The sequence below is a fragment of the Temnothorax nylanderi genome, unplaced genomic scaffold (assembly GCF_030848795.1).
Source record: "Temnothorax nylanderi isolate EJ_2023f unplaced genomic scaffold, tnyl_v1.0 TNYL_tig0001_pilon, whole genome shotgun sequence".
In the NCBI taxonomy this organism is placed as follows: domain Eukaryota; kingdom Metazoa; phylum Arthropoda; class Insecta; order Hymenoptera; family Formicidae; genus Temnothorax; species Temnothorax nylanderi.
In genome coordinates, this window is record NW_027249063.1 from 2,118,409 (window position 1) to 2,146,403 (window position 27,995).

At 36.5% G+C, this 27,995-nt stretch overlaps 1 protein-coding gene across 1 annotated transcript; it reads right to left on the minus strand.

Annotated features, from left to right (window-relative positions):
* Positions 1-53: 53 nt before the first annotated feature.
* On the minus strand, positions 54-6,158 carry LOC139773638 (probable methylmalonate-semialdehyde/malonate-semialdehyde dehydrogenase [acylating], mitochondrial). The gene is made up of 8 exons (XM_071708249.1): positions 6,009-6,158; positions 4,055-4,124; positions 3,162-3,361; positions 2,724-2,802; positions 2,036-2,403; positions 1,339-1,767; positions 740-1,018; positions 54-382 (listed from the first exon to the last, which is right to left on the minus strand). Exons 1-8 carry the CDS (start codon positions 6,039-6,041, stop codon positions 281-283), a joined length of 1,560 nt encoding a protein of 519 aa, XP_071564350.1. The 5' UTR covers positions 6,042-6,158; the 3' UTR covers positions 54-280.
* Between the last annotated feature and the right edge of the window lie 21,837 nt (positions 6,159-27,995).

A 27,995-nucleotide genomic window follows, 5' to 3' on the forward strand; every position in this document is an offset into this window, starting at 1 on the left:
ATTGTAATTAATGCAATCAAACTTTTATTTTTAGGGCATAAATAAAGAATTGATATTTGTACTACATTTTATTGTGGTATAAAAAATATATGTAGTCTATCTAGGCCATAAAAATATGCTCAACATTTACAGAAACAGATTTGTACACAACAATGGAAGACATTGCTTATAATTGCGTGATCAATCACGGAATTAAGCTTTTTACGTTCTTACTCATGAAATTTCAGAACACAGTGAAGTTGAGTGAAGTTTTGGTATAAAATCACACGTAATTACAGTCTCATTGCATAGTAGGCATCGCCGTCGACGACGCGATATCGGTAGCATCACCGGATCTCCATAGCTGTGTTATTGTCTTCGTTTGCGTGTGGAAATTTACTCCCTAAAATAAGATTAATCAAAGAGCTCTCGTTACTACAATATATTATTGTTATATTATATATCTATTATTTGTTCACAAAAATTCTACTCAATTATTATTTTCTGTCGTACTATAAATAGTATACATACATATATGCGATAATAATGCAATTATTTATCAAAGACAACAATTCCAATTAAAAATGGGATATTTTTATCGCTTTTCAACTATTTTTATTACTTTTGATACGTTTCAGTTAGTTTCAGTAACTAATTGTAATTAGAAAATTATTTTTAAGAATTATATAAGTATGATTTATATTTTGATAAATAGACCTGATTCGTCAAAATAAAGACCCGCGAAGTTACATATACTCACGTATTTGCCATAAAAGTGCATATCGCCGAGGAAGGAACCCTTGTTACCAGTGAAACTGAACATTGGTAGAGGAACGGGTATGGGAACATTAATTCCGACTTGGCCGGCTTCGATTCTGTTTACGAATGCCCTGGCTGTCGCCCCATTTGTCGTGAAAATTGCCGTGCCATTGCCGTAAGGATTTTTATTGATGATGTCGATGGCCTCGTCGGTGGTGTCGGCGAACATGCACGATAAAACGGGTCCGAATATTTCTTCCGTGTAACACTTCATCGTAGGCTGTAACGTGCATATCAAACAGACTGTGATATAAATAAAGTAGAATAACCAGTGTTAAATTAAAATATAACGTTAATTAAAATACAGCACAGACTCTAAATCTTATGAATCTTAAATAAGATGATTTCATAGATAAAACTCTCGTACAGCTATATGAAGAATAATTTAATTTTCGGTTTTTATTTGGGTGAGTAGGCTTTTCTCAAAAAGTTCCTAGTTTATTTTTTAGTTCACAACGGTTTAAAAGCTTAGTTTTATTAATTTATTTTATTTAAAGCTTAAGTTTGATCAATTTCTGAACTAGCATATAGCTATTGTACCTTAACGTCAGTTAACACTGTGGGTCCGACGAAATTCCCGTTTTCGTAGCCGGGCACAACGATATCTCTTCCGTCGAGATCCAATTTCGCGCCGTCTTTAACGCCGGATTCGACCAGCTCTCTGATCCTCTGCTTCGCTTGCGGCGATATAACAGGTCCCAGATCCGTGCCGGGCACGTGACCGGCGTTTACCTTCAACCTCTTCGCCGCCTCTACTAGTTCGGGTATCCATTCCTTGGATTTGCCCACGAAAATGGCCACCGAGAGCGCCATGCATCGCTGCCCGGCGGCGCCGAAAGCCGCCCCGGCGATTTGCGACAACGTTTTGTTCTTATTCGCGTCTGGCAGAACGACGCAATGATTCTTAGCGCCCATGTTGCACTGTACCCTTTTGCCGTGCGCGCTGCTCTGCTTGTAAATATACTTGCCCTGAAAATTGAAGAATTTATTATTATTCATTATTGATTTATTATTATCCATATTATAATATTACCTCATTACAGCTTATTTTAACTAGAAATGTTTTTATGTTTTTACCGCAAACTTTACCAAAAATATATATATTTTAACCAAAATAGACAACGTCTGATAAAAATAGTATCTTAGAGAATAAAAGCAAAAGAAGAAAAAGCTCGATTTGCGATAGCACATCAGAACACAATTTCGATTCTTGATCTCGTTTTTCATCTTCGCTTACCGCCTGATCGGAACCGACGAACGAGACAGCCTTGATGTCGGGATGCTCGCAGACGAAGTCTACAGCTGCATGTTGGCCGTGTATTACATTCAGAAGGCCAGCTGGTGCACCGGCTTTCGTGAAGAGTTCAGCGAGGATCATGGACGCACCTGGTACCCGTTCCGACGGCTTCAGGATAGCGGCGTTCCCGCACGCGACCGATATCGGAAACGACCAGAGCGGTATCATAGCGGGGAAGTTGAAGGGACAAATGGATGCGGTAATGCCGAGAGGTACTTTGTACGAGATGATGTCCATGTCCGTGGCGATATTGGCCGTGGATTCGCCCATTTGCAGCATCGGGATCGACGTGCACGCATCGACGACCTCTGCCGTTAATTAAGAATCAATCGATATCCATGCAGTATCGTTCATTGAATATTAATCGTGATTACAATTTTAAATTATTATGATTACATTTTGCATAATTTTGGTCGACCCATTTCTTTTAATTAGAATTTCTCTTAATTAGAATTAAAATAATATTCGTGCATATCAGGGTAATTTCTTTCATATTTATTTAACATCTTTTAAATTTTTATTCAACAATTTTGATTAAATCATTAAAAAACGACGAGTTAAATAATAAATTAGAGCATTGCCTGATGTACATGATAATTTATATAACAGTTTAACACGATATACTTACGAAGACCTCGAAGCACATCTCCCTCCGCGTCAGCCATAGTCTTTCCATTTTCTTTCACGAGATTCGCCGCAATATCTTTCTGCGAACAGATGAGTAACACGTAAGAATGAGATAAAAACGAATAAGAAATGAAGATATAATGAAACTGTAGCATAAAATATTTGCTACGATGCCCACAACGCTAATTGCAATTGCCTAGTAGCGATAGTTCGCGCTGTTGATGTCTGTCTATAAGTGTCGTCTGTTACTACTGTCGCCGCGCTACCGAACTTTTTAACTTCGCCTCGTTAATCATCGCTCGTTAATCACCTTTAATCCGAATATACGACGTGTCATCACCTCTCTTTCACCTCTTTCTCTACTTTTCCAACGTAATATTAATTAATTAGTAAAATACCTTGAAGTTTTAAGCTTAGAATTTAGAATTGATAAACTGACCGAGTGTTCGCGGATGAGAGCCTGATATCTTAGCATCAAATTTTGCCTCTTTAGCACGCTGGTGTGCCGCCAGCTCTCGTATGCCTTCCGTGCACTCTGTACCGCACTCTCCATCTCGTCCCTCGTGCATTTTGGAGTGCGGCATAACAATTGATTCGTCGCTGGATCGTGGACATCCGTGAACTCCGTGGCCTTTGACTCTGGAAAAAGAGTTTCGATTTATAGATTGAGGTGATTTATATGTAAATTGTATTATTAAAATTATTTAAAATGCTCTAATTAATTAATGTGTAATTATAAATTTCTGTGCAGTAAATATTGCAATTTACCAATATATTTATTAACCTGACAAGAAACGACGTTATTTAATTAATATCTAATTAATGTAAAGTTATTGAGAATTCGTATTTCTCTTTAAAAATTTATTCTTCTTGATATCTACTTTTTATAAATAATCTATGCAATAGATGGACACATATCCTTGCAAAAATAAATGTGAACGTCATATTGTAATAACGTAAAGTGCATTTTGCTTGAGGATACGTGTAAATATCATCTTCAACTGATCCTACATTGTTTCAGAAGTATGAATATTTTCTCGTACGTCTGTCATGTTCGCGATGCACTTTGTTATAAATATTTAAACTGCATTTTACTCCGAATATGTCGATACATTGTCAATATATAGAAAAATATGTTTAAAATTTATCGATTAAAATTCCTGAAGGGAAGATCTTATTATTTTTTATACAGAAAAGCGTATGGATAATAATATTTTACAGTACAAGAAAATAAGCACTTTAAGCGGAAAACTTCTTCTGTATTTATTAAATAAATTAAGAGAAATACAAATAAAAAGTAATGAATCTTTATAATTATATAACGATAATTACCTATGAATTGTCCATCGATGTACATTTTAACTGTCGGGGCGGCATTGCTATAGGATCTGGTTAAGCGTGTCTGGAATATTTTTATACTAATTGGTACAAAAAATATTATATCTCGTATTTTCGTTTAAATCATTTTTCCGTAATATACCTATATAATAACACGTATTGTTAGAAATTAATTTAGAGAAATTAATAGCGAATAATATTGTTTCAATCAAATGCGATTTAAATTAATTGCTGTCCATTAAATTACACGTAATTAACAAAACTTTTATTTAATAATGTATAATATATTGTACTTTGAAAGCTAATGTGCATGTGAAATATGTACGTATTTAATAGTTAATATGAAATATAGATATTAATCTATTAAATGAATATTTATTATTTCATATTAAATATCCTTTATTTTATTCATAAACGTGAGAATTCGTGAAACGTTTCATTCTGCAATTTTATTTACAGATTGCACAATTGTACAATCAATATGCATTGATAAGTGAGTAAAGCTGCGTCACTCGAACTATTTGAATATCTTTAAGTCATAGGCAAAACATGATAGTGCTGCTTTCAAGTCAATAAATATATGACGGTTCACTTTTGCCTGCACTGTTTTGTCGTTTGTACATACTACACGAAGTTAAGAAGGTCTATTGCGACAGAAATTAGTAATTGTGTTTTTCCCCTTACAAACGTCATAGTCTGAGAATCAATTGGTCAGACGATTGTCACTTCGTAAATTTGGTTAACGCACTGATGCATCCCAAACAATCAAGATAATATAAAAAGATGTTGCATCTTTAAACCGATTCTGACAATATATTTTATTTTAATTAAACAAAATAATTGAAAAGAACAAATAGTTTATCTTGTTCAGATTTTATAGATATCAGATATGATATATCTAAAATAAACGAGAGAATATATAATTTTTCGAAAACAAAAAACTGTTATATTTATCAAAAACTCGAATAAATTGGAACTTCTAAAATGATACAATTTTAACAATGCACAAATATATTTTATATCAATATTCCCTATTCCAATATATTTGTCTGGGTTATCGGATTACAGATGTCTCAGTTGCATGGTCATAAGTTGCTGATAAGCGTACTCGCTCATTTAGATAACATTTGCAGGAGCTAAGTTTAAATTTAGTTCTACCACACACGAAGATTCTTTTTTACAGAACAGAGCATTTAATAAAACACGTATATCTACAAATTAATTAAAAATTATTACACAATATTTATTGTTTTACAAGTGGATTTAATATATCTATAATAATTTTTGTTCCGTCAAAGATTTACTTTCGAAAATTATAGTATAAGCATGCAACGAACACATTATAATGCTGTTAGTGACATATCATTAATAAATTAGCATCTGGCATACAGATTAATTCATTTTTTACTCAAAGATCGCAAGCGTAATAGAGGCCAAGGTATTTTCTCATTGATATAATATTCTTAGAAAGTAAACCAACAATCTATTTCATGTCTCTCTTCGAATTTTATTAATTAATAATTAAAAACTTTGCACAAAGTATAAAAATATTACTTAAAAAAGGATATAATAATTATTAACACAACAGAGGGCAAAGCAGAGGGTAATAAATAAAGACAAATATCACTTCACAGTTCCTCCAAATATTCATATTAATATATCGGAAGCACTCAATATTCGCTGGTGCGAATATAAAAGTAGCCATTTGGGGATTTACAGAAGCAGTGAAAAAAATATCGTCGGAGCACGAACAACAATTTGCAGATCGATTTTCGCGCTTTAACGTGGAGCTTTCGCAGTTCGTCGGATATCCACTAGATGGTCCGATTTCCTGCATGAATACGTTCAAATACAGCTTGCAGCTGCAGCTGCGGCGCAACGAATTTTCAAAGAGCGTGGGAAATGACAGTCAGCGTACCGAGCGCGACGGCGACGTATATTTTCGTACCTCACACTTGACGATTCTCGCGAGGAGCGTCATGCTTTCGGTTAACACGTTCGACAGAGCGGCTTGGAACTGAATGATTCGTGTGGAAAAAATGACCTCACATTTAACCGACGTGGCACACGATGTTTTCTGATAAGATAATACATGTTTGTTTAGAACGTCTCCCACGATCGATGCCTCTGCAGCGATGAGTCGAACCTAACGACTCGAATCGCGTAAAGGAAGATAGATGGCTAAGAGCTATCGACGTAACAATTATTTTATAATACGATCTTATACTGAATTTTATTTAACAAAAAATCGGTGGCAATGACGTATTAATCATTATTGTAGATTTCTCAATTAGATATGATGGATATACCAATAACCATTTTGAGATGCTTCTATTTTAAAATACATATGAAAATGCGTAGTTTGATGTACAGAATTTGAATATATTCAGAAAGTGCTGATATTGAAAGGAAAAAAGTGCTGGTATTTGAAAAGAAGAAAATCAACTATTAAGACCAATATTTCATAAATAAATTTGTTAGAAATATTTTTCTAAAAAGATTGTTATTAAAAACTTATTTACAAAATTAAAAAAAATTAAAAATATATTAATTTTCTGCACACAATTTTAGTTGATTCTATTTAAAAATATTGGAAATAATTAACACAAGTCTAAATATGACTTACTTTAAGTGTTACCTTTACCGGATAAAACGGTAAATACCTAAAGACCAACTGTTGGAAACTTGATGGCGATGTCTGCACGAAGTAGACACATTGCTGGACTTTCAGTGCCTCAGATGTCGCTACAATGTTACATTGGACAGCTAATTAAATTTTTAATAATAAATATAATTTCATTTCGCTATACGCTTTATAATGTACGCTTTAATTTATTCGTAATTTCAGACGTATGTTTAAAAATGTGCAATTAAACTCAAACTATGATTAATTCAGTTTTAATATTTCATATAAAAAAGGATATATAAATTATAAAAATATTACGATTAGAAAAAAAATTTAATATTTTGTTTAAGATTTTATAATACATTTTTTAAAATTTAATAGTTTTTATAAGATTTTAATATTTTATTAATTATGATACATCATAGAATTATATTCAATACTTATGAAATCCTTAGCAAAATACTGAAATAGTACTATTAATTAAATTTATATTATTAATTAGTTTTTAAAAGGCGATGTTTTACATGCTGCGGTTATATATTAAATAAAAAAATTATACAATATATTTATATATTATAGAATGTATTACATAAATTATACAAGCGTCCTCGTGCGTGATCAACAAGATTTACTATTAAAATATCTTTAAAAAGACTGCCATAAAAAGATTGCAGAAATAAGATATTTACAGACCTCTCAATAAGATTTAGATACTCGTGATATTCCGTTTCCTGCTAGAAGTAATTTTTCGCGAAGAGTTTCGAGACTCGTATGTCAGGATGACTGATCAAGTCTGAAGCAAAAATGTTATAAACAGTACTTTTTTGTGCACATTCAAATTCCGCGATCGGCAGTGCGTGCGTAGAGCATTGAAGGCAAAAGCCAAGCTAACGATTGCCGGTCGCACACGTCATGTGATTATATGGGACTTGATTGGCGGACAATCATCGGAGGCAATGCGGAGTCCTACCCCGTTATGCTAAAGTAGACAGTCCGCACGACTGTCTACTTGCACACATTTACGCGCGATTTCTAGATCATGCGGTATGGTGTGCAAGGAAAGTGAAATGCCCTGGAAACCCAGCTCGGAAACACAAACAAACCGTACGCTTCTCGTTAGCAATAATTATAATTTAGTGGTAGAACTTGTTATTAGACATTATAAATCAGACGACAATATATTGAACTCAGCGACGTCAACTTTCTAAATTTCCTTTCTAGAGCTCTTTTCTAATTCCGCAGAAACGTTTGTTTGAATTTCTAGAGCTTCCGCACAATCTTGAAAGTTGCGTTTTTATAATATTATTATTTTTAAGGGCTTCAAACTTGATACTATATTACCAATAACAAATTTTAACATTTATACTGTGCGCCAATTATTTAATTAAGTTTATTATTTAACTTATTTAAAACAAGTATTTCATTCATTTAAAATCATACTTAATTTATTTAAAATAACAATCTCTGAAAGATTCGTGTTATAAATTTACACGGATATTTGAAGAGAAAATTGTGGATGTTAAAATATAATATAGACGTATATAATAATTATGTGATAAAAATTTAAATAAATTAAAATATTATTAACGATCATATACGTTAGCAAAGATTAGTTCTAAACAGCGGCAGATTATGTAAGAATGTATGAAGAAGAGATGTAAAATATCTGTTATTATTCTTTCACTCAGATAGAATTTTAAAGAAGGAAAACAAAACATGTGTGAAATTCTGTAAAATTACTCATTAAACTTTGGCCACGAAGAAAGTTATAATTGTACTATATATCTTCAATGAAATCTATAGTTTTTCTCAAGCGGTCGAAAGCCTTGTTTTATGCACGAACGATCACTCGCAATTAATTACATATTGAATTGCCACTGAATGCCTGATCACCGTAACTTATAGATCGCAATACGAGATAATTGTGTGTACAAAGCTAGAATCGTTATGCTTCCTGCTCCGAAACGACGATTTCGAATGCACTTTCCGTTCGTCGTAGTTCGCAGCTGTCGGTGGAATAATAAAAAGTGAAAAGCATTGGCGAAATATGTGTTTCTCGTAAATTTCTCGTAAACGGGAGTCGGCTTGTCAAGTCGCGTGTGACATAACGGCGACGATAATCTCTTCGGCGCCAATCGCCGCGAGCGAAACGGCACATACACGGTTGTTTTCCACGCGTCATTATTGCGTTTCGCTTTGCGCGAGAATGATGCCGAACCCAGAGTTCTTCTAATCAAGCTACTTTATCAAATTGAATATTGTCGGAATAACAATTTGTTTATCATGCATCACGTTAATCTTTTTTAGCGATGTTCTCACGATTAGTTCCGTGTGGCTGCGAGTGATGTATTGCATCGTGCAGAATGTATTGATTTATAAATTTAAAATATTTCTACTCTGTGTGAATTTTATTATCTTCGGCGAAAGTATTTTTATAATAATTCTCTACACGATAGAAAACGATAATTCTTTTGGACAAGATCTTTTAAGAGATCTATCGTTATCGCTGATAACAACGACTGATAATTTAGATAAATAAATTTATACGTTTGCAATCTTTTTTTTGTCCGACACTTGAAATCATAATACTTTTACATATTATATATTTATATTTATATTTACCTACATGAGATAATAATAAGATAAGTTAAACAGATTGTTTTTATCGGATTGTTTTTATCGCAACGAAAGATATCGCTTAAACTTTATTTTTACAATTCTCATGTAAGAATAAGAAATAAGATAGTGAATACGAAGATTGGCAAAGGATCTTTTAACCATATCAAGTATTTGCATGGATAGAACGTATTTTAACGAACATTCATATTCATACTGAAAATATACGATGGTTGCTAACGCATCTACTTCTCTCTACTTGCCTACGAGAGTTTCCTGAGCTGAGTTGTATAAAGATTATGTTATCAACTTGGCAAGGGATATCGTAACGCTGTTTTGTAACATGCTGAATATATTAAGTCAGTCGTACGATGCAAACCACTTTGCAAATTAAACAGCCTTCAAATTATTACTGTTTTGTGAATTAAAACAATATCTATCTGCACACACACACACACACACACACACACACACAAACAGAATTGCTATTCATTCTACATGAAGGCCAAAGTTAGAAGTTTTTCTCATGCGTTATATAGATATACAGTATTTAACATTCAATAAGATTTTCAGTATAACGTAGCTGCAGTGGAAAAAAATTAGTTTTGTATGATCTTTGTTTAAGTAAAAAAGTTTTGCTTTACGTCAAAATTAAAAATGATAGTAAATAGAAAGTGGTTTTGTTATAATTAAATTATTACGCTTTCCGCAAAAATATATGCTATTTGTTTAAACAAAATAATTAAAAATAATATAATAAGATATTAAATAATTAAAGTAAGATCAAAATACATGTATAAATGGCAGAGAGATAAATGTAAATTCGTCTACGAAATAGAAATCATATTCTCATACGTATTACATATTCTTAATTATGTAAAAACGTCCAATATTAACGTGCATTATTAACGTATTATTAACGTTGCAGCGATTATGTTAATTAGTAACGGAAAAAGAGCAGAAATACAAATTGGTGCAACGCAAGGTTGGCGCTGTTGCCATCTAATAGCATTTCCTCCTTGGCTCATATATCCACTACTTTACATACGCCTACGTCTACTTGTAAAATAGAGCTACGTGTCCGATTTGAGTGAAATCGTGTATCGAGATCGGCGGACGAAATAAAGTTTCAAGATTAACGTTCGTGCTTCATAATTCTCGTTCTCGAAAAATTGATAAAATTATTTATATGCATTTTCTTGCATTAAACGTCTCATTATTTTTTCTTTCGAGCATACTCGTGTAGTAATTAACGGCGAAATGCAAATTAAATTATTACGCTTGCAAATATATTCACGATAAAATTATAGCACGTGGAGTTACAGTAGTATAATTGAAAAATAAATAAAACACTTAATAAATATCAAAATATCGCAATTATTTTAGACAGTTTTACGCGTCAGATTAAAGAAAAAGAGACAAGAATATCTCACAAATTTAGAAAAACGTAATTACATTTTATGGAAAATGTTAAATGTATTAAAATATTTGTACGAGATGGCACAATATGCACAATCTTATTTTTATGTACTTTTATTCATGACTTGTGATCATTATTCTGGCCGATTGCTCGATTGAAAAACGAGTGAAGAACATTCCGAACGGATCGGAACATTCTCGATTTCGGTATTGAGAGACTGTCGACCGCACAAACAACTCACGAACGAAATAAAGGTTTCGAGCTTAGAAAGGTTTCGATTCTAGGACGATCCCATAAAGAGACAGACGTGAAAGTTCGTCACCTATCCTAGACAAAGTAGAAAGTTTTTTTTTCTTCCCTTTTCCGAGACAGTTAGGGACCCTCGCGTACACGCGAGTTCATGGCTTGTGTATGTATTGTAACACGGGTTACCCACGTTTGTGTGCGAGTATTTATAATTCATATCGACGTATTCCTCGCCGCGCGATTAGATTAGAAATCACGTACGTACGTACGCACGTGTGCGATCGAATAACGTATACGTGGGTCGCGCCGACAAGCCGTGTGTTGGCGATCCGATTGTCAACGGGAAAATAACTCAAATATAATGCTGATCGCATAGAGAAATGTTTCAAAGATCGGCTGCAGGATGTTGTGACGTTTATGTTCGCGTCGCGTTTTCCTATTTCTCTATGACTGCTTATTATTTATTTCAAGTCTCATTTCTTTCGGTAAGAACAGGTATCGAGCATTCTATTGTCTACTTTCTTAATTAACAACTGTTGCAGGAGAAAATACAAAGCACACGCGCAATTATACTCGGGCACCCGCATATTTGATTTATCATGAAATAAGTAGGATATGCCCGGGTTTTGCTCGGAAAATAATATGAAACGAAACAATGTAGTTACTTTGCAAGAACTGCAAACTATCTAGAGTTTGTTCAGCTTTGTTTCTTTGAAACGTAATGATATTCTACTCATAGCTGTCACAATAAAACAAAAAGATAAAGAAGCATTCCGTTTTACAATTATTTCATCTTGCATTATTTTAATATTTATTATTCCCTCGGCAATTTTCAAAAGTCCTAGACCATATAGCTTTCCTCGCAATGGCGAAAGAACTTGATATGTGGAAATATTATGAAGTTTTACGCAGTCTTGCGTACGCACTAATTACAGAAATAGACGGGCACGTGCACGTAGGAGGACTCCTGCGTCGCGTGTTCGCAGACCAGGACACGAAAACGGTTCGCTTCGCTCTCGCGTAACACCGGCTTTAATATTCAGCGCGACGAAACGGCCCGATTACGAAACCGCGTTGCAAGACACCTGGTAATTCGATAATAATGCACGTGGGTAAGGCGGCGCGACATGCCATGAGACGACACCAGCCCGAGGTCGGCGAGCGCAGTTTCGAAATTTCGGAGCGAGAAGCTGCGACACGCACGCCTGCTACGGTGCGTCGCAGGTGCACTGTTTCCGAGACACGGCCGTCTCTCGTGGCCAAGTCGTACCGGTACGCCGATCATTTCCCCTTGATCGAGAAAGCGTTCGCCGTCGCAATCCCGATCCGTTCGACTTTGTTTCAGCCGTTCAAAAAAAAAAAAGCGCGAGTTTCCGCGCGGCAGTTTCGACAGATTCGCAATCTCGAGGTCCGTGCTTTATCTGCTACAGACATGCTCGAGAAATGTAAAACGGTACTCGTCTCGCGCGAATGAAAATATACGACGGTGGAATATAAATCGTGAAAGTATGTGCATTCCGAGTTAGTTTTAATATGCAAGTCGGCGAGGCAATCTAATGATCTTGTAAAGCTAGTGACGTAGAAAAACAACGAGCCCGTCCCGTGACGTATGTAACGCGTCCGCGACGTTTACACGGTCCGTGGAAGATTCTCGAGATTCTTGGCGATCGTCCAAACACAATGAGAGTTAAAAGTCGCCTCTTTCTCTCGCGCGAGCGTGCTGCTGGCGGCGAGAAATTTGCAAGTTCAATTCGTCGCCGTCGTTGACCTGAGCCTTCGGTTACCTCAGGTCATTACGAAAGTAATTATTAGAATCGTATAAATAATTCTCGCGCGTAAAGAAAACTTATAATTACGTAATGGGAGATAATATACTGAATCATATATATGTACCATTTTTATTATGATGTATTATTAGATCGTTTATTGTATCATTGATATATTTTTTTTTTAAGTTTTTCCTCAATCACTTGATACAGATTAGTGCTATCAAATTCCGATAATATAGATATTATAGATTATTGATAGTGCGCGTTCTCTCTCTCTCTTTCTTTCTCTTTTTTTCTCTCTTTATGATTCATCTATTAACGCAGTACGACTGGTACTACTGGTATGAAGATTTTAATTGTAGAAAATAAAGAATGTGTTATAATGATTTAAAAGAAATATATATCTTTAATATAAATTTTTCTAACTTTTGCGTTTGTGGTTTAGATATCGAGACAAAGAGTTTGGATTAAATATAAAATTTACAGTACAAAATTGTATTTGCACTTATTATATGCGTGTCAAGCGGCTAAATTTGGTTAGCGCCATAGAGTTTAAAATATAATCGTTTTAAAATAGCTCGGCTTTCAGTCTCGATCCCCAAGCCGACGAGATTACCTTGCAAACACGTAATTACAGAAACTGAAATTGAAATGTATAATTATTTCTCCAATTTTTGCGATCCTGAAACACGCGGCAGCGTCCGGCTTGTCCCGATGAGTTATCCGCGTTGCTAAATATTTTTAGAATGCGGAACAGGGAAACCGGCCTCAAGGTCATCACAACGACGACTGGCGAACCTGGCGCGAAGAACGCAACCTCCGTGACGCGCGACTGGCACCTTTTGGAGAACAACAATCAAGGAACGTCCCCGGCTGGTATCCCTGGCGAAACGCCGTCGCTGACTTTTATTATGTTTCCTACGTTCGCGCTTACACACAATCGCGGCCTCGCCTTAATCCCCACTCGACGAGGCACTCCGGTCTTCCGGGGTCCGGTTGACCCCGGCGTGCACAGCCGATTTATAGCACTCGCAATCAACAGCGCTGGCCTAGCGGCTCGCGCCTGACATTTTTGCATTTTCGGATATTTTCTTAGGCGAGAGATGCCAGGCCTCGGATGGAAGCTATGCAGACGAAATCGCGCGATCTTATCTCCGTGTGTATCTTATCTTTCATTTAATTACGCGAAAACACACCTGCACCGCCTATCCATCGGCATCTGCGATCTGTTAAAACCAGGTTTTTTTTTTATTACAATATTATTGTCGATACAGCCTTGCTACTAAAATGTTTTCTGAAAATTTTATAAATTCAGGGGAAAAAGGTATCGGAAAGAGAGTAAATGCGGAAAATGTTAATTAAAGTTTTTAAATCAAGTTTAACCAAGTTCATGCGCGTGAGACGTACGTAAATTAAAGTAAACTTTCGAATAGCATAGAAAGTATAGTAAAAAATATGAAACTTGTATCGTATATAAATTTATCGCGGCGCATTATTGCAGCACGATGCAATAAATATCGATAGCGAATGCTTGTTGGCTATAAATCACGAGGTAACAATGAACGCATAGATAGTCTTCCGGTACCAAGTGTGTAGCCGCACAAAGCCGATTTACAGTGCCAATTACCGAGCATTTCAAACTAATTGAAGCGTGCAGATTGATATGCGGTATTTATTGCGCAATTAATACAACACAATACTTAAAACAAAAATGTCGCCTATTGATACTCATGATGACCGATCTCTCTCAATGACCATATATTTACACACGCGGGCTAACAAGCGAATGTGGAACATATAAATAGATCCTGTAATTGCACTTTGAGAATAGGATCATCAACGGTCATGAGTGCGCGTGTCGAGGAAAATCGAGGTATTTATAATTATAATAGCGGCTCTCCGATCGACTATATCCGCTATATTTTGACGCGTTCGAGCGGATCAGAGTCGTGCACCTATTAATTTTACAAAGCGCGATTATGCGTGTTTCAAAAATCAATTCAATGGCCGGCCTTCTGTAAGAGATTAAACCACTTTGTGCACACGTCCATATATGGACGCGGAAGAAATTACACTTCAATCGAGAACATACGGGCGAGGCTGAAGTTTCGCGCGTGGATCGATGTTGCTTAGCTCGCAGTCTCATTGTATTTTTAGCTTTCTACGAGTGCGTACGCGGATCTATTTTTCCAACTATCGTACCCGCCCACATGTGTGTTTCTCGCCTGAGAAATACTCTCGTTCGGCCTCACGCGTTTTGCTACAGAAACGAGAAATCCGTTTTAGGATAAATTATTTCGCAATCAAAATATCACAAAAATATTGGATATATGTATTCTGATATTCGATAGTTACACAAGTGATTGGAAGAATAATTTTTTTATTATTTTTTTGTGACATTAATGATGTTACACATTATTAATGAAATTATAATTACTATAATATTTATTAATTTGTGAATAAGTAAATTGGAGAAATTTAAAGTATTTTGCGACAAAAAAGTAATCTGCACGAACAAATTGTTCTGAAATATGTGAAATAATATTTTCAGAATTGAAAATCAATTTATCAGAGTAAATTATTTAATATATTTCAAAAAATATAAACTTTTTTATACGTATTTCCATTTATATTTTCTTTTTATCGAAATCAAAAATCATCTTTCGAAGTATTCACACATCAATAATTGGCTATCAATATTCTATTTAAGTACTTGAGTTACTTGTATTATTAATACAATGTGAATACCTTATGGTCATACGTAACAAGAGATAACGAGTTGCAAGAGCAAAACCTACTAACGAAGTCGCTTCAACTTCTGCAAACTAAGTGACTCATTCCTGATTCTTCATTTACACGCGATTCGCATTATACGCGGTAGGAAGCGTAATTATAGTCTTCCTGGGAGCGTACAAATTCGCACACGCTCGCGTACTGTTCCCGAACGTCGTAATGTTCCTATTCCGATCAGGTAAGAAACATCGGCACGCACCAGGCCTCCGCGAGGGCGCCGGGATACTTCATTTTATCTCCAACGTAAATACGCACGGTAAATAAAATTTTATCTTGGCAGATGCTTCACGAGCGATATATTTTATCTAGCGTTCAAGGGCGAATGCCTACCCTCCCAAAAGGTGAACGAAGCGGTTTGTACCTTTATCAAGAGCATGCGCACGTACATGGTAAGGAACGCTTTCTAAAATGTTTAATTGATTATATTATTAATCTCTGGAGCTTTTGTTTTTTAATATCACGGATTCGGTTCGCGAGAGCTCGAAACGCGATTCGCCACACGATTACAGACCACAAAGATTTTTCAATGAATATAGTTTACAGCAACAAGGCGCCCGCTACCGCAAAGTGTTAAACGTTTTTGCGAGTTTGCGGCTAAACGCGAAGCTGGGGCGAACCGTTCTCCCGTACCTGTCGCGAAATACGATCTTACGTGCTCCCGTATCGCCCGGTGGATTTCGCGCCGTGAAATTCCCCATATCGTCGCGTACGTAATCCCGCACGCATGCACGCATACGTAAGCACGGCGGCGGCGGTGCAGGCGGTGCGCTGCCGTTGTGTTTGCCCACGCATGTTGCGACTTTTTCTCGTCCGTGGTGTGCACAATATAACTCTCGTCCCGCGGCGCACACGTCGGGGAGGTACTTGGCGAACCTACCGCTCGGGCGAGCCCGAGGTTTTGCCTTCGCGTGGTTTCCTTTTCAGACGCAGCTACGAGGTACACCGCCTCCCGATATTTCAGCCCCGTCATTTTCCATCGGCATTATTGCCTTCTCAGTTCTTGTCGATCTTTTCAAACTTTCACGCTCGTATTGCACGCACATGGTGGCCACACACACTTGTGTTTTTACATCTTAATTCGCGATACTTTTCTCGACGATGTATGTTGCATAACTGTTAGAGGGATTCTTTCACGAGAAAAAAAAAACATTTAATTTGTCGTATATAATGAGTTATTGAACGCACAGCGAATAAACCATCAATAAATATTAGGAACAAAAATACATTATTAAGAAAATACATAATTTGTTCCTAATCCATCACGATAATGGCAATTACCATACTTCTCATAACTTTCCCAGCGGTTCTGAAATTGGCGCAATAAGTCGTCCACGTCGGCGGAGCCGGCTGTCCGAGGCAGAAGAAGCAGAGTATACTGCACTACGATAATTGCTTAATTACCTCCTCGTTACTGTGCGCTTCTACTTGCTCCGATCGTCCAATTAAACTCCACCAACTCGAACTTTAATCGTCTCGATTCCCGCCATCGTATGCTGGAGTGTGTAAACGCAGAGGCCTAAAAAAACGTCGGCGCGCCGCCGGCGAGCTCGTAAATGTCAGTGACAATAGCGTTTAGCGTGCAAAACGCTGAATCGAGAGCGGCCCTTGACATCCAATTCTCATTCTCCGTATACAATTAACGTGCACGCCGCTCCATCGAGATGAATTGCTCGCGTTTCCGCACAAAACGTAATGTCCGCAATAAGCGAAATTTTTATCTGTAAAAAAAACTTCGTAAAAACATGATAGATGCTGAAAATTACGCTACCAATGTTCTTTGAATTAAAATATGCATATAATAGCAGTAGAAATGGATCGAAATGAGCTAGATAACATATCTTATTAAATAAATAAAAACGATCGAAGTAGTTCTTCCATCATCCTTTTCACGTTCAAAATAAACAATTTTCGTTTCTCTGTTTGAGTATTTCTAAAAATGTAGCTAGATATAGATCCAAAATTAATTTTGTTGCACCTTCAAAATAATTATAGTGGTCGCTGAAGTATGATGATAAGGCTGTAAAAAATTTCGACATTTTTGAGTGTTCTACATAATTATTTTGATGGCGCAACAAAATTATTTTTAGATCTGTATCTAGCTAAATTTTTAGATACTTCAGCAAAACCGTTCTTTCCGTATATAACATACAAGCAAAGAATGAAGATTACTTGCCCGATATCAAAATGCAGCGAAACATCTTTTCAAGGACAATATTATCATTTATAATATAAGAATTCCGATATTAATAATGTATCAAGAATATCTTAACCGGCGGATTCCCGCTTAACTTTCCGAAGAAAGAATTCGCAAGAGCAAAAAGGACGCGAAAATGGCGAACGCGTTTCTTCCTCGCTGGACGCGCCGCTCCGCGGGGCACGGCGATTTGAAAATAGAATCAGGGAGCCGCGAAACTCGTCAAGGTCGGCAGGCCGAGAGAACGAGGGAGAGAAGAGCCCGGCGGATTTTCGTGGCCAGGGCTACGGAGCATCCGGTTGCCCAATGTTTTTTTGTCGCGTAAACGTGCGCGAGAAAGCGCACGGCAAAGACTTTCGCTTTCGAAAGCTGCGCGCCACTTATCAGCAAACTTTCTTCTCTTCTTGCTCCTCGACGAAAAGGCGCCTCGGTCCTTCTTGGTCGTACTCGATTTCCGAATAGTGGCCCCCGGGCGGAAATCTCACTACCGGTGACGTAAAGACAGCCAGATAAGAACACTTTTTTTTGTATATCTGTGGGTACATTTTGGATTATCTACAGATTTGTATAAGCTGCAGTTTATGTCTCTCTCTCTCTACGGGACGTGGGGTCGTACCGGTCTACCTAAATAAATTCCTTGAGGATCTATTCAGACTCTCGATTCTCTGGCCGAATGTTGCGTTACATCTGTAAACCAAATGTGCACGCGACTTTTCCGGATGGCGAGGAGAGACAGCCTTTTGCAAGAAATTGCAATTACATTCCCCGTCGCTAACGAGAAATGCCTTTTTCTTATTTGTTATTGTCACACGAGAATTCATTTACATTGAATAATACATGTGTGTCTTATCTCTTCAGGTTTTAGTATTTATTTTCTTGTTAGATGAAATAGATATTCTATGTACATGTTGTAGCAGCTTGTAATTTATAAATGGTTGAACTGTTATTACATTTGTAAAATTTAAAGCGAAATAAGCTAAGTGAACACGATACAATGGAGAAAATAAATGCATTCTGGAATTTCAAACTGCAAACGAGAAAATTGCGCGGTCGAGGCAAGATCTATGACGATTAGCGCACGTGTCACGTTAATTTTCGCTTTTGAAAACGTACGTTTTATTGCTAATCGCTGCTGAACAATTCTTCTGGAAGCAGGCGTCTTGACGCGGTGTACATAAATGCCGGTTACAAGTGTCATGCAAACATCGAAAATCCACCGGAAACATCAGATATACACAATGACCGCACATAACCGAAGACGAAGAAAATAATGCTCACGTGGCGCGTAGTTCCCTCTAATTTTATTTTTAAAGCACGATCAAAGTAAATGCCCCGACCAGTCATGAGTAAATTACCATTATTACTTCTGTAGTCGTTTAACATAATACAGTCAATAATTAGAAAAAACGCTCTCAAGATATACAATCAGATATAATTAGGAGGCAAAGGCAAATGAGAGAGAACACGCCGTTATTAAAGAGAGAGATATGAAATAATAAATTTTTCGTGTATCTTCCAAGTACACAAATTTATATAAATAATATAGTCATATCTCTCTTGAAAATGAACGCGACTACACTAAAGTTTAATTATTATGCATTCCATAAATAATGCGACTTCTCTTAAGTACACAATAAAAGAATGAATGTTGCTACCAAAATAGAGGCATTCAAAATAAATATCTTCAATATAAAAATGTTCTTAGAACGCGGTTTAAATAACTTTTGTTTTTTTTTTCATTCTTACACGAAACGCTCGCGTTATTTCTGAGTCACTTAATAATAGAAATCAAAGTAATTATACAGCATTACTCATTTTAATTATAATTTGTTAATTATATTATTTTTCTTTAATATTTTCCACATTTATATTAACTTTATATAACATACTTTACGCACATCGTAATTTTACAATATTTTAAATGGTTGGTACAATATTTAATTGATTAAAAAAGTTAAAAATCGGACAATATTTTTTGCAAATCGTTTACTTTGGCACTTCTTCTGTTAGTTAAGTATAATATAAAAAATGTTGCTCTCAATTATCGAAACAAAAGCTGAGTGATACCGAGAGGAAATCCGAATGCTGATAAAAATGACTCTTGGAAAACGAACAATATGTTATACCAGTTATACGCATATACGATAAAACGCAATCTTTCAAACAAAATAGACTCCCGATAGGTCATGTATTTGTGTACCATGATAGCGATATACGATGCCCGAGAAAGGAAAGCGATTTTCCGGCGAAGCGAGATATCTGTGTGCGTATTCCGTTTTTATCTGGAAGCGGAGCCGCCTCGTTTATTGATACCGATGTTATTGCTAAGCTAACGTTGGGCGCGTCGCATATCGCGAGCTATCCGATGGAAGAACACTCGCGGCGATCGAAAGTGCATTAGCCGCGCTTCCTTTTCCCCGCAATCGAAGCGGAGCAATTAGAGTCGTCGACGTGATTAAAAAGGCTCGTCGCGTGTGGTCTGACATAATGCAGGTACCGGACATTTTCATTTGCTCCATGCAACTCCATGCAACGCATTTCGCACCCGTGACACCCGTTTCTACTACGTTGTTGCATGACGAATAATAATTGTCTAACGGATTTTCGGAATTCACGTTTATTCATAAAAGAAACTCTGATATTATACTAGTTATATTATACTGATATTATACTTGTAGAACGTCCACCAAAAGTAATCAATTTTCTTTTCAGGAGAGACAGATGTATATAAGGCAACAAAAAAAATTTACAATTTTGAATGAAAATTTAATTCAAGTAAATTATAATGATTTGAACAAATTAGGTTAATTATAGTGAATTAATTAATTATGATGAATTAAATAAATTATGACATAAACAAATAGGCGTAGATATAAATCATGCGAGCGTAATCTGCAAAATATCGTGTTGGGCACACGATATTTGTCTTGAGATGCAGATGCGTATCGTCTCGGTCTCGCAGGGCCTACCTACGCGATGCACGCGAACGCAGCTCGATTCTGAAGAATATTTTACTATCGCTTTTAAGATTTTCTGGCGTATCGTTTATTCACGGCGCGCATTCACTGAGACATCAAAACGTTCATAAAAAATCCAAGCTGTCGTAACATTGCCATTTTTAACTGCAAAACCACTATAATATATGCGCGTCTTACTTGACGCCCGCTTCGCCGGGATGCCGCGTCTCCTGACGCTGCGATATGGAAATGCATCCGCAGCGTTTTATACGCGACTATCTTTATTTATTTTTGCCCTTTTACCTGCATCCAGTAAAATAATCGAGAGGTCGTAATTCGAGTCGTAACATTTCTTTAAAATATGTCGAGTCGGAGGATTCTGCTTTATGTACATTGCTGGAAATAATTGCCTCGTGATGTTCCATAAATATGAAATTTAAATATTCACAGTTTCGTGTGAAACATTACTGATAGAATTTTAAGAAGTTTCTTTCAATTTCAGTATAAATTGAAGAAGCAAATAAATGAAAATTAATGACTTGGAAATTCCTTTCGGCATTTATAAAAATATAATTTGATATTACACATGAAAATTATCCTAACATTTACTAAATTACCAAATTAAAATATAATACATATATATATGATACAGAAGCAAATAATACTTTATTTGAAAAATAATTTAACTTTCGTGTAAGTCTGATTTGCTTCATCCAATTTTTCTCCTGATTTTTTTTATTAATTAATTGCACAAAGTCCTTCTTTCTTCGCATATAATAAATCACAAACAGAAATGCAAAAATACATGTCGACAATCGAGTTCGAAAAATAATGTGCTTCGCGTATCAAACGCGGATTGAAAAAAAAATTGAAATAGCCTTCGTATTTATTCCTACACGAAGCAACAGACACGTGGTACAAGGTCACTCGCAATAAACGTATTATGCTAATGCTATCCCAAGCCTCATCTGTGACGAAATGTCATGTAATAATCATGTGACTGGCTGTAGTAAATATACGCTATTTAATACACGGATTTAAAAGTATAATTAAGTCTATAGCTGGTGCGTGCGCCTGTACAACATTTGTTTTACAGCGCCTCACACTTAATTCGCTATTTGCATCTAATCAAATAAAGACATCAATATATACTGGATCTATTCATGGTTTGCTAATAAAATATGACAATTCGAAGCCATTATCATAAGTCAATAGACAATATTATTACACGTGGTTAAACCGGAGTTAATGCAATCTTACAATAGTTATTTAGTTTATTTTCTCGTATTGATATATGCCGTTTTGCATAATAGGAAATTTTATTACTATGAGGCTATATGTTACACGTTGTACGTACGTAACTAAATATATGCACTATAAACTGCACGATAAGGTTCCTCTAATTGTGCAATTTACGTTCCTTTTTACTATGTTCACATTATTAGTAGAATTAGGTACGCGAGAATTTATAATCATCATGTTATTTTATTACTTCACGGCAGTATCCACAAGAATCGTCTTTGAGTGTGAAGGTTTTCCTTTTTATCGTCATGTTTTTCAATCTTTGCATCGGATTTTTCTTCCCACGTGGTTTTTGTGCGAATATCTCACAGATTGTTTATGTCAGAATCAATATAACACGTACCATGGTAAAGCCAAGCTTTGTAATTTTGCAGGCATATTGACTTGGTACGCTGTAACGACGTATCCTCAAGGAGATTCGTTTCCCTTTTAAAAGAGCCTCTTTTGACATTACGTTTGCCGTTTATCCTTCATTCATGTTACAAACGCTCCTTGTGTTTCGGCGTGGTTACATAAAATTAAGTCATTCATCCATAATCCGGCCTGCGGAACGATTACGAAACTATAGCGTAAAAGTTTATCGTGATAACATGGCGTGGATAATGGATTTACCGGTGTGCGCGTCCATGAACGCTCGTGCATTATCGATTAGTGGAAAAATTGTGCTGTGACGCGGCGCGGCGCTATATCAAATATCTGCGAACGCGATTAAAAAAGAAAAAGTGAATGCTCGCATTACTCGAAACGAACAAAAATCGGAACGTAATGAATCTTGTCAGTTCGATTTAAGTTTCCTCCATTCTTTCAATCGCATACGCGTGAATTCACGCGGATCAAATGTAATACGAGCGGGTTGCGTTTCGCTCCGAGGAGATAATTTATTACGATAAAGTTATTTGTGGAGATAAAGTGAACAAAATAAGTATGAAGAACACGAAAGAAATAAAAGAAACCGGACTGATACGAACTCTAGTGCTCAAAATCTTTAATTTTCACGAGTTTATGACAAAGAGGCTGTTATTCGCGCGATGCGTTCTCCAGTACAAACAAAAACGCCGCGCCGGAGCTCAAAACACAATGGTTTGCGACGCGGCTCACATCGGTATACCAAGGCCTCTCGCCGGTACCTTGCTCTCTTTTGTTGTATGTAAATTAACGGCGAACAACCGCGAATATGATATCGCGGCACAAAGACGCCTTGCCACTCCCCGAGCGAGCGTCTCTTGCACTCTAAGCGCGGAATTTCTCTCGGCATTAACTCCATGCAAATTTATTCTGTAAACACGCGATTGTAAAAATATGCCCCCGACGCTGAAAATTTTGCCGACGAAACCGGACACGTCACGGTTTGCGAGCTCGACTAGAAATTGCACTTTGATCGCGCCTGAGCGCTGCGCGTGTACCCACAAGCTCTCCTATAATACGAAATATTCCACGTTCTTCGTTATCATAAAGAAAAAAATGTCAATTGTATGCTTCTTTAATGTTTAGTGTTTTCAAACTCGAAATAGAGAACTGCAGGTTTCTTTAATGTTTTTGTAGTGCGTACGTGTTACGCGCGCGCATATCACGAAGTTAAGTAAAACCTTCCTTGACGTTTAAGGGCCAGTTTCACAAGTGTCGGTTAACTTTTAATCTTACATTAACTCACTCTTCGTCTCCTTCTAACGCCCCCCTTAGAAAGAGACGAAGAGTGAGTTAATCTAAGGTTAAAAGTTAACCGACACTTGTGAAACTGGGCCTAAGAGTTGAATGCAACTTTTCGAGTGAAGCAACGTTTTATCTCGGCTGCATCCGCTACGCATCACAACACTTTTATGCGTTGTCTCCTTCTCTCGCTCGGCCAATTAGGATTAATTAGTACTTGGACACGCTAACTCGTTTGCCAATCGACACTTGGAGTTTGCGTTCTACGCGGACGTAATAAATAAACGTCGGCTTATTTTATATTAATCACGCGATCGGCTTTTACTTATTTTTCGAAATAAGTAGACAGCGTCCGTCGGTTGCAATTTCCCGAAGAAAATTTGACGTCATAAATATAGCGTTGCAGCGCCTGCAACGACGAGTGATGAAGAATCTATCATCGCGCACATAACATCGAAGGATCATTATGTTGCATTAATATACTCGAAGTTCATGTCTCAACTTCATGAAATATTAATGTGTATAACTAAACAATGATATATGACGTTTGATTAAAGATTGAAAATTATTTGCAGCTATAAATATCGGCTTAATGGAAATTTTTATCTTCGCAAGTATTATTCTTGCATTTTTTTCTAGCGGTTTATTTCTTGTACATTAGAACTTTTCTCGATAATCTCCACAAATCTCAGATATTTTTAGGGTAAACTTTATAGGTAATAACGTAGTAAGTATTTAGCAAATAAAGCGACTGCACTCTCAGTTCTAGATATACGTAAAATAGTCCTAAAATGACAAGATTCAATAAAACAATTTCCGCAGACATTTCTTCCAATTTAATTTGTCACATTTTATCGCCATTAACGATTACACCTGCACATGCCATCATTCGATCTGATTACACCTGCGCTCGTATAATGAGCGGATCCGAAGTATATTTCCTTTATAAAGGATATTTTAGGATGTTACAATATATGATGTATTCTCGTATATTTTGCTTACATTTTAATCCATAACTGTACAGCAATGGATTTGGAGTTACGTAAAAAATTTTCATAACACGTAATGTAAAGTATAATTAAGAAAAATTTACATCGTTGGCCTTGCTCGTTTAATCCGAAATTGACCGACATGTATTAATTAAGTAAAAAAGGAATTGTTTATATATCTGCTGTTGCAAGATTAAGATTAGTTATATTTAATTAAGAAATATTGCTAAGAAGATATAATTTGTATGTAAACTTATGCATAGATGAATATTACGAAAATTGATAAAAAAGTTCAAGAATAAATATACGAGGACACTCATCTTATAAAATCATTATGTATACGACTGACAAATTTTTGTTACCATTATCACTTATAATATGTTTTAAAGAACGATAATATCGCAGAGTGCAAAATGTTTTTTTTTTTTAATATCAACGTGTATATTCGTTTTACAATCTTGAAGGAATTTTAATTAAATCAATGGAATACAATATGCGGTTAAGAAACTTTACTTTTCCATCTTCAGTCTGCCAGCAGGATGCGTTTATTTGCGGTCGCAACCGTCCCAGCGAACTCGTTTGAAAGATTCACTCTTATCAGTTGTCTTATCGCCCGTGTTGTTGCCTTATCGCGTGTTGTTTAATATGGTAAGCTTCATTATCTCGTTATTATGCCGCCAGCGAAATGAGCCGATGAAGTCGACACGAGTCTTATTGTCACTCTCATTTTAGTCAACTTAGCGCTATTGTTATTATAATTAAGCGGAATGTAAAGGCAAAGCCAGCATGGCGGTGAGACGGAGCGTTCTTTACGACGTATCGTTAATTTAAAATCGACCAGTTTGCTGTTATACACGAATAATTATCGAATAAATCAACATGCGCGTGGTTGGAAAATGTCAAATTTTATTTTCGTCAGATATGTATCTTTAAGTCGCTTTACGAGAGCGTTCTTCGTGCCGTAGCGTTATCGCGTAGCTGTGCAAAGCTACTTATCGCATCGAGATTTAGCGATACCATGAGTAATAATTTTGATATCCGTCTTTTGGTTGCACAACATTATCGATTTATTATTATTTATGCGCGTTCTATCTCGTCACGTTTTACGTAACTAAAGCGCTTATATGCCGGTTCTGGGATCAACAGCAACGCGGACTGTTTACCGAGTCGCTTGAGTCGATGTATCAGCTAGCTGCATTAAAATGCACACTGAGGCAAAGGTTAAGGCGCTATTAAGAAATCGGTAGTACGCTCGCGTACGCCGCACTCGTACGGCGAACGTATTTATCTGCGCCAAAACAACCGACGGCTGTGCTGTCGAACACGCCTACATTTGCAACGTATTCCGCGGTCCGCCCGCAATAAAGAGCGAGTCAGCGCAAAAGCATTCCGCGAATTGGCAAACTCTCATTAACGGAGTCTCCTTATATAAAATCGAATCATTATATCCCTAACGTCCCATCCTTTGTTTCAATGTAACGTGTTTACGGCCCATTCCCAAATTGCAATTTCATCTGCTGCTGCTGTCTGATAAATGTGGGTCGATTTCACCCCGACGAAAGTGTCGAAATATGTATGACGAATTAAATGAAATTAAAATAACCGTTTCTTTCCTCCCGAGACGTATATGAGCTCCGGGTTAATTTATTGTCGGCAGGGATATATATCGCGACGCACTAAGTAGCGCACTTTGCGCGCGTTCCAACGCAAACGGCGCGCGGCGTAAGAAAACGGACGTATTGTTCTGAGACCGTTCGCTGGAAATAGCGCGCGAATTCGACGAACGTGTCCCTTGTTCTCTCAATAACGCGCTGACGAACCGCGGCGCGAAAGGGAGAGAGACGCACGAGAGGGGGAGGGAATATTTTCACTCGCGTGCGTTTCATTAATAGAGTTTATGAAAACATGAGGCCGTCCTTGTCGAGTGCATCGCTCCCTCGCGCGTTAAATGGCGGCAGCCTTGTTCTCAAGGAGCGTTTGGTCTCCGGACAAACTGAGCTAGCGGTGCACTTTTAGTCACCGAAAACTTGATCTTTTGGAAACGGTGATACTTTGACAATAATGTCTACAGCTCTAAAATATATAGTCCAATCCAATTATAGTACAATCCAATTAGTGTTTTATATATATATATATTTCTGTAAGATTCTCTTTGTCAAAAATCTGCCAAGGTCGCCGCAAAATTTCTCTTTGGTACAACTTTGCTAATTTTCGTTATGCTCACGGAGATATATATACATATACATATATTATCGCGAATTTTCCCAGCGTCTCTCTTGCGACGAGGGAAATATATCGTTGCATCAGGCGCGATTTATGCGCGATCTCCGCGACGCGCCATTATTTATCATCTCGTTACAGTTAATCTTGAAACAGTCACGAAAATATTTGATGCTCTACTGGAAAGTTTATTGTGGTCAACGAGACTTTGAAACTTCAAATAATAAAGATACAGGAAACGAGACATATTTTTTTTAGTAAAAAATACATTGATTGATGCTAAATATTACCCAATGTTGAAGTTTTTCACGTTTTATGCAAATACCTGTAGCGCATCGGACATTTAATCTCCGTTTTTGCTGCATTTTGCTGTATTTTCCCACGTTTTCCATAAAACTATGTCCCCCATGATCATTGGAATCTTAATGGCTTTTCGTTAGATTTATTGGCGAGTTTAAGGAGGATCCGTTATATTAATTGCGCTATGTCCCGCAATTATACGAGGCGCGTTATAGCTGCGCGTTTACGGCCTGTGGCCGCGAGACATTCTAATTAAATTAACTAGTCGGAAAGCTCTGGTCTATTCTGTTCTCTACTATGGATTATAAATTAGATTTTTTACCAACCGACTGTTTACAAAGTCAAATAATTAAGTGCGATTAACGCGCCGCAGTGCATCTATACGTATTTCCTGTGACGATAAATAATATCTGTGAACTAAACTATTATGCTCCTTTGATTGTGTGCAAGTGCAATTAACCTTAGATAGAATGCGATAAGATTCTATACTTAATCAATAGCTCGATATTGCCTAACAATAAGTATTATTTCCGTCTTTTCGTCATTGATACAGCGTTACCAAAATAGCGAATGCAGTGCACGTATCGAAAGAAAACAATCTAAAGAAATTAATTTTTTTTTCATTATTTATTGTTATTTTTAAAGTTTGAAATTTTATAATTCTAATCATCAATAAGGTCAAGAGTCACGGCGACTAATAAAATATTTATTATAGGTTGTAATTTCTACAATTATATTTCTCCAATTAAATTTATATGTTATAATTTATCCAATTTCCCATTTTGTAATGGCCTATTCTGAAAGATCACGGCACGAAATCAAACTCGTGGAGATTCACGAGCTGTATCATACACGT

Coding starts and splice junctions, on each gene's coding strand:
- LOC139773638 (XM_071708249.1), bottom strand. CDS start 6,041: ATGACGCTCCTCGCGAGAATCGTCAAGTGTGAG. Junction 2,404..2,723: donor AGATGTGCTTCGAGGTCTTC/GTAAGTATATCG, acceptor AATTAACGGCAG/AGGTCGTCGATGCGTGCACG. Junction 1,768..2,035: donor TCGTCGGTTCCGATCAGGCG/GTAAGCGAAGAT, acceptor TTCAATTTTCAG/GGCAAGTATATTTACAAGCA.